Consider the following 10,950-nt stretch of genomic DNA (forward strand, 5'->3'; position numbering starts at 1 on the left):
TTTGCAGCTAATATATATATATATATACAAGTCATGCAAAATCTATTTAAACACTCACTTCATGCACAATAACTTTCGTAACTCAACAGTTCATATTATATACGTCAAAAAAATTAATTAAGGCTATAGAATCTCACTCAGTGGACAAACACATGCAGGACATATAATTATATAGTTATTTGTAAGCACACCATATAATTATTGTAGCCCTATAGCTAACAGCTATTAAATGAATATTTTGAAGTGCATGCATGTTGTTCCCAACTCAACTTACGGATCATCAGAGTTGGCTTACTATATATAACCTTTTCTTTATACTTTATAATATTATACTGATGCAGTTAAATTATGTGCATGCAAGAGTAAGGTGCATTTTTGTAGACCATTCCAGATTCGAATTGCTGTATATAGCTGGAGGTAATACATTTTCACGGTTTTTGGGGATTGACCTTGAACTTAGAAAATTTGGGAATCAGGGTTACTTCCGGTATTGAAAGACCTCTCTACTGTAAGATGTGGTCGCCTCAAAATAACCCTCGGTAATTGTTTTGGCGTTGTAATTTGACTCGACAAAGACGGTAGCCTACGTCACAACCTATATAGTTGTTGTATATAAGGCCACTGTTAGTTGCATATTTGTTTCAGATCAACCTCCCTCCTCGGTTTTGCTCACCTCCTCAATTAAGTCATTATTGCTGATGTCAGCCATTATTTGAGGTCAAAGTCCTTTTGTTTGCTGACATTGCATTATTTTACCATGTGCCATGTGCAAGTTGCATTGTGCACCAAAAAGCCAGTGCGTAAAAAAAATGTTTTCTATTTTTTTATGTTCAGACTCCGTCCTTTTGTGTATTTTAGTCACTTAAAAAAACAGGATATGACGTCATCAAATAATGGGATAATGGGTAATGAAGACCTCCCTCCCTCATCAGGTTGAGCTAGTATTCTCATCTGAAACAAGTATGCAACTAACAGTGGCCTAAGCTGTGAAATCATTGTTAGCAATTAGTATAATAGCCATGGTTACAAAACGTGAGCATTGTTTGCTATATATATATATATATGTAGCACCTTGCATCTGAAGTAGTGCATGCATGGTTTACAATAGCTATATAATAATAGAGGTGACTCAGAATGCCTTGTATATATAGTGTGGATCGAGTTCTAAAGAAGTCCGTAGATTTGCATGCCCTCTTTTCTTTCATATACGCCCTTTAATAAGTTGAAGGGAAATGAAGGCACAATAAACCAAACTCGATCTCTATTATCTAGGGCGTACACCTTTGGCTACTTTTATATAGTCTCGAGCCCTGGTCGCGCTTTACAGCCTGGACCCAAGACTATACAATCTACCACGCATTTGCATGTAACAGTATTACATTTTTCACATTGGCGGAGGAAGCAAATGTTATACATAAACTGACAAAAGTTATATAGACTTCATGACATTAATTTTTATCATTTACGTACTGATTCCTGATTCCTCATTTAATACAAGGATACTGGCTAGCTAGAGTTATAATTGTCACATGTGAATAGTGGATCTATTTCGAACATGTCTAGTCTGAAATGTCCCACATAAGCAATTTTGCTATTAGCCGTAGGTACTGCTATTGCAGTTTTTGTGTAGGCAAGAGCGGTATGAACTGAAACAAGAGTTGTCAAATGTGGCCTACAAGCGAATTTAACATTACTTGTGTCCGAGTATTGTTTGACTTTGAGTAACTGTGTTACATTGCCATCTTTAGCACTTGCTTTTGGTTGAGTTAGGCCACAATCTGGAAATAGAGTCAACCAATGAAATGTAACTGTTGCTTGATTTTCTTTTGGTAGGAATCGGTTTAGATAGTAAAGAACAGAAGTCTTGTTTGGCAAACGGGGGATAAAGAAGTCGTCAGTATCTAAAAATAGTGCATATTCATATACCCCTTGGTAGCGATACAAGCAATCGTTGTAGATTAGAAATTGAGAATAGTAGTAAATCTGTGTAGAGTTGAAATAGGTTTTGCGGTAATCCACTTGAAGTCCTTTTCCAATGAAGTCTTTGATAATTTTTTGATTTTCATTGTCATTTAAGAACGTTTCTTCAACATACATATGAACTAGATCAACTCCAATAGTTTTTTGATACAATAGCCACTCTTTCAGCCAAGGTGGCTTACCAAAGGCTAGTGTACATACAACCGTTCTGCTTTTACCGTCTTTTCTTATTGGCGAGTATGTAATTTCAACAGTGACTATAGATATATTGATTGAGTTTGTAGCTGGATGATAAGCGATGAAAGACGTGCTATTTTCATGGGCTTTAAGATCATAGCAAGTAATCATTATATCCTCATGTGTTAGGTGTCCATAATACCACCAAATATACACAGAGTAAAGAGATTCAACTTTATATGCCTCGGCATAAATAGTGTCCACACCACAGCCTAAAATTAGCCCAAACTTGAGTACATTTTTGGAGACCTCTGCAAATATCACAGTAGAGTTTTTGTAACCATTTCTTGGCCGTGTGTCGACAAATGCTGAGCGAACAACAAAGTCGACCATTGGTGATGTGTTCTTGGGGAAAATACTGAGCTTCCCTATACTGTGCCAGACTAGAATAGCCAAGATGCATGATAGGAACAACAAAATCCCTCCTTTTTTCTTGTACTTGTACAAAATATATAGTAAGCTGAACATGATAAATTTATCCTCTCACGTTCACAGAAAGTAATATACAACAGCTAAGAACGACCACGTACCACATGACCATAATGAACTCATTAATTAACTCGTGCATGAATATCATTGAAGAATCGTATGAGAACATAATTATCATTGAAGAGAGAAAACTATAAGTTTGTGATTGTTGGACATAAATAAATTATGCTATTCAACCAATTTTTCAACCACCACTTGATAGATACAAGGAAAGGTGTACGAGTGGATACGATTATAGATCTACTAATGTCTTTTCGAGGTACCTCCTTCTGCGGCCAGTCTCAGCAAGCATTAGCAGTTGTAACTGAACTTCTCCAGAGTTGGCTGATTTGGAACTCCAGTTCGGTGACAGAGGTTCTGAGTTCTGAGTTCTATGGGTGTGTCAATAGGGTTGCTACGATGCTAAAAGTGAAGATCATTCAAAGCAGTACGTACTGTGCTATATACATCCTCAATCCCATGCAGGGCTAAGTGACTGAAAATATATAGTGTGCTGTAATATTAACAATATAGATTTGCTATAATATTGTAACAATGTTCAATGCGATAATATAGTTCCTTTTAGGATGAAAGATCTCACCGACTCCATTTTGCAGTAAAATTTGTTACTGAAAAACCTCGAAGAGATATGCGAATATTAGAACCCATGAACATTTCTGCTGAGGGCTCTGGAGCCAATTAAGAGCGAAAATTTGCATCCGCGAAAATTTCCCGCTACATGTATACATACGGTAGGTGCATGTATTTCAATGCATTCTTAAAATATAAAGGTCATGCATCCTTCTTGAGCAATAGCTTGAACTGTAATTATAAGGTGTTAAAGGGTTTATTTTACAAAAGGTAATTTCTCTACTCGGGTGCTGGAGTTTTGAGAGTCCTCATTATTGTAAAATTAAAACGAATTCACTTAAATGACAAAAATATTGTGGAATATCAACTTCTTCAAATTCTGCATATAGATCTAGTACAAAAAACATTGTAATTGTTCATTAGTTCAAAAAAGTTAAACAAACAGAAAGGAGCCACGCTTGACGGTACTAAGACTCCAAAGCGACGGCAGAAACACAGAAGCTGCATGCTCTCCAACAAGATGGCTATAAGCCTCCATGCATGGGTCTATGGGCGTGGTTTAGTTTTATCCAAGAAGAGTTTGCAACTGCAGCGAGGGACGTCGAATGCACAACGCTTGGACCAAGGAAGCTCCTGAGCATCTGTATAAGAGTCGACGTGTTGCTCAACTAACTCTTTGTGATGGCTGCAAAATTCGGCATAATTATAGACTTATAAATCAGATGCACCCTGTATATTCTCCGCTACCAATCCATGGTTACATATCCACTCCATATAATTATTCTCTGCTACCATAGTTATTTATCCCTCGTCTACGCCTCGGAGTAAACGATAGCGGAGGATGTATTGGTGCATATAATTATATATATCCTCCTCGTATGCATGTGTGGTATATCCTATAATTATATACTTCTTTTACGGAGTTTAGAAGATGATATAGACACAGTCAACAATTAAAGAATAAAGGTATAGTCCATTAAAAGAAACTGCATGGAGCTGTATGCCTGTAACTATAGCTTGACATGCACACACACAATCAGTACTGCGTGTATGTATACTCACAGCCCAGTGCCCCCTTGATTGACTGAGGGTGGACAGGTGTTTAGTTGGTCTCCTTCATACACACAGCCCAATGCCCCGCCCCCTTGATTGACTGAGGGTGGACAGGTGTTATAGTTGGTCTCCTTCATATACACACAGCCCAATGCCCCCTTGATTGACTGAGGGTGGACAGGTGTTATAGTTGGTCTCCTTCATATTCAGATCAACAACCAGTTTCAACTTAAGAGGTTATGCATGGTTCCTACGCAACCATCGCATTACAAAAGCGCTTATAATTATGTCTATTGTCATAAAATTACGTTCGCTGGGTCCATTTTCTTCAAAACAATATAAAACAACAACTATACTTTTCCTCAAGACAAAAAAAGAATGTATACTCATGCAATGACACATTGTAATGACTCTCCTATTTTTTATTTCATGAGGTCCCAGTAAGCCACAACACACTATGCTATGCATGGCCACGAATATATCTCCTGACTGCTTATAATTATAGCTCCTCTTCCATAACTTTAACACTCTATTTTATAAGTGAAGAAAAAGCATGCCCGAGGCATTTATAGTGTCACGGTGTTTGAACACTTACTATATATAAATTATGTGCATTATACATTATAATGATGACTCTAGAAGATATAAGCTAGTGCCTGTTTGTAAGTTGAGAAGCAAGTTCCCTAAAGGTTGGTCGATCAGAGGACTTCTCCTTCCAGCATGAGCTCATTATTTGAGTGATATCTGCCGGGCAGTTAGAGGGACTCTTCAGCTTTACTCCTTTTGTGATTTTTACAGCAACTTGAATATTGATATACTCTTCATAGGGAACATGATCAGGATTAAACATCTCCCATATCACAATACCGTAACTCCACACGTCCGAAGCAGTGGAGAATTTGTTCTCTCCCAAACTCTCAGGGGCCATCCATCGAATTGGGCATTTTGAACTTTTCGTTTGAAAGTAGTAGTTAGCATCTGTTGGGAGCTTTCGAAGCAGCCCAAAATCAGACACTTTACAAGTCATGCAAGTCTCTCCCCTTGAGGCCATTAGTATATTTCGAGCAGCCAAGTCCTACAGTGAAAGTACCAGAGCATATAATTGAAATTGGTTGGCTAAACCTATACTTACATGCAGTTGTAATGTAGTGGCTTACCCTGTGAATCAAACCTCTTTCTGAAAGAAATGCCATTCCCTCGGCTATATCAAGCATATATTTGATAAGCTAAGAGAGAAGTTGGGAATTTTTCTACAGTATGAAAGGTGGCGGGGCAGAGTTAATTTTTTGATATAGCTCTATCTCTATAATATTAAACTTACGCTCAAAAATGATTTTAAGTCTCCGTAAGGTAAATATTCCATCACAATCTGATCAGCTATGCATGTATTAATTAGACACCAATAAGCAATAAGAAGCAAATGTATATAGCAATGTCTTACCGCCTTCAACAAGCCCATACACCTTAACAATATTAGGGTGGTTTATCAGAGGGTCAGCAGAAATAGCCATTTCATTCTCAAAGTTGGCCATGTCCTTTGAATCCTCATACGTCTGTAGAGTTTTCACAGCTACGTCTACCATCTCACCAGTTAGGTTACGCAGCTTCGCATGATAGATATCTCCGAATTCACCTTATAGTTAAAAATTAATTATAGTGTTGTTTCATCGAAATAATCTGATTACCATTTGCAATAAGTTTCCACTCGAAGAGATTGCTATCTGGTATGTGGAGTGTTCCCAGCAACTCATGTAGTGGTTTTGAGGGTCCTATGCAAATGTTTGAATCTTGAGTCCATGCAGTATGTATAATTATACTGTTAGATCCTAAATTAGACTAGCTAGGTCTATATACAGTAACACCTCTGAAAAAATAATACTAAAAGTTGTCCCTTATAGCTACAATTATTAATCTATACACCAATAAAATAATCAGTGGAAAGTTTAGGGCATGCATGGTTGCTGTCTTATTATTATTATTAGGGCTAGACAGGCAGCGTTCTTTCTAGCTTATCACTGAATAGACTTAGACTGGAAGTACACAGCCACACAGTTGCGTATGTCATTCATATATAGAGGTTAGTAGGGCTCTAGCTGAAGCGCTACACTCGTCCCAACACTAGTACTGTATGTTTACTACAGTTATATTATTTTTACCTTTTTGTTGCTGAGGTAATGCATCCTCATGGGCAGGATAACGATGATTCGGGATTGATGGAAACCGCAACCTATAGTGAATTATGAAAGCTATAAGTGTGAGTATATTTTGTAGTTTAGACATAGACTCACATTTTCCTCTCGCCCTCATGGCTGCGTTGTGTGGGTGACGATGACCTGACTCTCATAATCTTATTCTTCTTGTTACCACTGTACAGACCAGGCATTAGAACTCCTGGACCACCTCTTACTGGTGTTGTCTGCTCATCTTGGATTTGCACTTCAGCAGAGCGTGGTCTACTGGCAGCAGATTCTTTAATGATTGGTTTTTTGAGTAAAACATGGCTTCTCTCTCGGAAAAACTGTGGCTTTAAAGGTGTGAGTGGTGCCCCGGTAATATTTGCATACCTACTATCTATTTCATCATAAAGTTCATCTGGGTGGGTCTGTTGAATTTGCTTTGGTACTACATCATCATAGTCCTCTGATGTATTGCCAAGAACTTTGCATTCTTGTAGAGATATTTTCTTTGATGAATCAGGCATTTGTATTTGGCTCAAGATGGCTAAGGAATCTCGCTTTTTATCGCTAAAAACAGGCATGGCACCTTGCATTTGAGGCTTTGCACTTAACACTTTGTATGATGGGTTTGTATTTGTGCAGAATTGTTCGTGATAGTGGGGCTTAAAGTGCTCATAATTACCCTTTGATGGTTTATGCTTTGGTGGTTTACGCAGTGAAACAGCCTGCCTTGAAAATGCTACCTTTTGTGCTTTCTGGTGCAAAGCTGCATCTGTTTCAGAGTACAATCGAGGCAGTTCTGCTTCACTCAATCTTGACTGCAAAGGTGTCGGGGGTAAAGGGTGTGACGTTTCTCTTCTCGATCCACGTGGTGGTTCAGAGGTTAGATCAACAATCTTGTAGGCAAGATCAGGCTGAGATGAATTTATGAATCTCCTTAGAGCAGTGACCCAGCAATTACGGTCTTCCTGCAAATTGAAAATAATTATACATAGTCTATTGCATGCATTATATTTGAGTAACAGGAATTCATGCACTCCTGATAGTAACTTATAGCCACCTCTGTATCTGCTTTGAAATACCAAGCTTTCTTCTCTTTTTTGTGCTCGAAATACACAGCAAAGCGGAACTGTGGTGCCTCATAAACAGGTTCAACAGATATAACACTGTCCAATTTCAGCTCCTGGACTTTTTTGTCCTAAGCAGGTCCAAAATAGATTCATTGAATGGGTGTTATACATTAATGCAACGCAAAACTCACGGTCAATATTTGATATTTCAGTTTTCCATCTTCAAGGTGGAGAACACAACGCTTGCTGCATTGATTCTTTTTCTTCCCATGGCATATCTGCATCTCCATCACAAACGATGAGCCACTCTGTGACAGTCAATCGTTAAGGTTGACTCTTCTTACTCAGAATAATAATAATACAGTAAAGACTTACCATGATTTTTGTCATTTGATCACTTCTTCTCCTGGTACCTGTAGCACATGGTGAAGGGGGTTGTTGTTCTACGATCGTCACCGACTTCCTTTGCTTCTCTACACGCTCTTTGTAATGGCCCAGGATTTCAGACACTTTCTGGGATGTTGGTCTACACTCCGGTATGTTATCTAGGCAGAGCTTTACCATTCCAATCAGTTTGGCAGGAATTGCTTTCATCCTTTCTATTTCTTCAAAGTAAGCAACTCTACGCTCTACTTCACTTCTTGCACAGAGTTTGTTCGGAGGGTGGCTGTTTGGATCGTTGTAATTCGGCCGCAGGAGAGGACTCGGAAATCGATGGCCAAAAACGAAAAGAGACATGTGACCAAAAGAGAATGTATCGAGGCTGGTGTCGTATATGGCTGGGGTACCAATGGCTTCTGGTGGCATGTACACAAGTGTGCCTGGAGTTTGGCTGAGACTTCTCGAAAGAGCTTCTGTGTCGATGATGCGAGAGTTTCCAAGATCTGCAATTTTTGCTTGCTTTGTGGATGTGAGGAGGATGTTTCGTGCAGTGAGGTCACGATGTATGATGGGTGGTTGATAGGAGTGCAAAAAGACGAGGCCTTTTGCAACATCATAGAGAATAGACAGCCGTAAAAACAATAAAACATCCTTTGCAGGAATTGTCTCCAATAAATCGTCAAGACTTTTGTCGAGTCGTTCCATTACGAGAACAGGACTAAAGCTATCGTCAAGAAAAGCAAGGCCATAAAAGTGAACTATGTTTGGGTGATGCATTTGTGACATTAGCTCACACTCAGTGATGAATTTGTCAACGATATGTTGGACACCTTTGTTTAGCGGATCAAGAAACGTCTCATGTATCTTCTTCCCTGCACAAACTGCTCCGTAAAGCTGGAGCTCAACAACATAACCAAATGCTCCTTTTCCAAGATGCCTTCCCGTGGATACCACTCCTTGCTTGATGTACGGCTGTAGTCGAGGTATGTCCCTGATTTTCTGCAAATAGCGAATATCTTCACTCATTTTGTGTTTCTGAATTTGAATCGGAAGATCAGTCAATAGCTTCTAGCTTGTGCTGTTGATTGAAACGAGTGGTTTGTTGGATTTGATCCAGGTCAGGAGTGTAGTGAAGGTAGGAGGTTTTGTACTTGTTTTTGTAGAATAAGTTCTGTAAACAACCCTAACGGATATCACAGCTTGTTTATTTGCTATTACCCGAATTGTTTTTGTTGTCAGTTCATCTTTAACTGCTAAAACAAGCTGTGAATTGTGTTAATGGTTTACTTAGATTCATAACATTCGTTTCACACTTAATTTGTTTGGCCTGTAGAGTTTCACAGCTACATCTACCATCTCACCATGCAGTTAGATGACGCAGCTTGGCATGATAGACATCTTCGAATTCTCCTTTGTTTAAAAATTACAATAGTATACAGTGGCTTATCAAAATAATCTGAGTCATTACCATTCGCAATAAGCTCCCATTGCAACTCATGTAGTGGTTTTGATGATCCTGTGCAAATTAACACATTTTAACATACATACATTGTGTATTGTATAGAACTGGGGAGGATGGAACCACTGTTTATTATTCAGACTGCTTTGTTTACTGCATATATACCTGAAGGGACCTCTGACCTGTTGTCATGAATTGTGAAAGCTTTGCATGGAGTTCAATTTTACTTATATCAAGTGTGTTAGACTTACATTTTTCCATCACTCTCACAGCTGCCTTGTGTACGTGAAGGTGACTTGACTCTCATTTTTCTCAGTAGATCTACCACTGTACAGACCAGGCATTTATAGAGTATTTGTGCTGTTGGCTCATCTTGGATTTTAACTTCAGCAGAACTTGGTCTACTGGCAGCAAACTGGTGATGTTTACATAATTATAGATATCACCTAGATCTATGTGGTTTGCTGCATGCATGTGGACATTTAACTTTTGATATAACATTAGCCACATTTAATAGACCTGGTTTCTGTCTCGGAAAAATTTCCGCTTTGATGGTGTGAGTGGTGCCACGGCAATGTTATAATTTATACCTACTATCAATGTCATCATACAGTTTATTCGGATATATATAATAGGTATGTTGAACTTGCATGACATGCAAAACATTGTCTTGTTACTACATCATCATAGACCTAGCTCTGATGCAAGCAATTCTAAAGAATTTTGCTCCAGTAACAAGCATATGGATAGAACCTTGCATTTGAGGCTTTGCGCTTGGCACTTTGTATAATAGATTTGCTATTGTGTAGATTTGTCTTTTATAGTACAGTGGGGCGGGGCGGCTTAAAGTGCTTTGATATTTCGTGGAGGAGTGAAGCAGCCTGCCTTGAAATTGCTACCCTTTCTGCTTTCTGCGCTTTATATTGCACGCTCGAGGAAAATCTGTTTCAGACCGCAAAAGTGGTAGGGGTACAGGTCTAGTTTCTTTGGTTCAACAGTCTCGTGATAATTAAGCACAATTAATTAATGTGACAATGTTTGAAATCTAGAAGGCTGAGATGGATTGATGAATCCTCCCAGAGCAGTGACGGTGTTCTTGCAAAATTGCATTATTCTATACACTATATACATAGTAGCTTATGAACCACAAATCTTGTAGCATAATTTGATTCTTTTTCTTCCCATGGCATATATATATATTAAGTGAAGAGGTTTGTTCTATACAAACACCAACTTGACACACACTTTAATGGCTCAGAATTTCAGAAACTTTCTTGGGTGGTGGTCTACACTCTTATGTTATCTATAGGCGCATGCAGCTTTACCATTCCAATCATTGTGTATTGTATAGAACTGGGGAGGATCTATTTCTTCAAAGTAAGCAACTCATACGCTCCACTTAATTCACTTCTTGCACACAGTTTGTTCGGAGGATGGCTGTTTGGATCGTTGTAATTTGGTCGCAGGAGAGGACTTGGAAATTGATGGCTAGGAACATAAGGAGACATGTGTCCAAAAGAGAATGTATCGAGGC

At 38.7% G+C, this 10,950-nt stretch overlaps 1 protein-coding gene across 1 annotated transcript; it reads right to left on the reverse strand.

The window, feature by feature from the left end:
• Positions 1-5,262: 5,262 nt before the first annotated feature.
• Positions 5,263-9,243, reverse strand: LOC135346501 (uncharacterized). The gene is made up of 10 exons (XM_064544134.1): positions 7,952-9,243; positions 7,768-7,884; positions 7,567-7,704; positions 6,618-7,474; positions 6,486-6,556; positions 6,015-6,098; positions 5,771-5,962; positions 5,651-5,706; positions 5,487-5,579; positions 5,263-5,404 (listed from the first exon to the last, which is right to left on the reverse strand). The coding sequence occupies exons 1-9, from the start codon at positions 8,981-8,983 to the stop codon at positions 5,556-5,558; spliced, it is 2,571 nt and encodes an 856-aa protein (XP_064400204.1). The 5' UTR covers positions 8,984-9,243; the 3' UTR covers positions 5,263-5,404; positions 5,487-5,555.
• Positions 9,244-10,950: the final 1,707 nt, after the last annotated feature.

Source organism: Halichondria panicea, chromosome 13 (assembly GCF_963675165.1).
Source record: "Halichondria panicea chromosome 13, odHalPani1.1, whole genome shotgun sequence".
Lineage (NCBI taxonomy): Eukaryota > Metazoa > Porifera > Demospongiae > Suberitida > Halichondriidae > Halichondria > Halichondria panicea.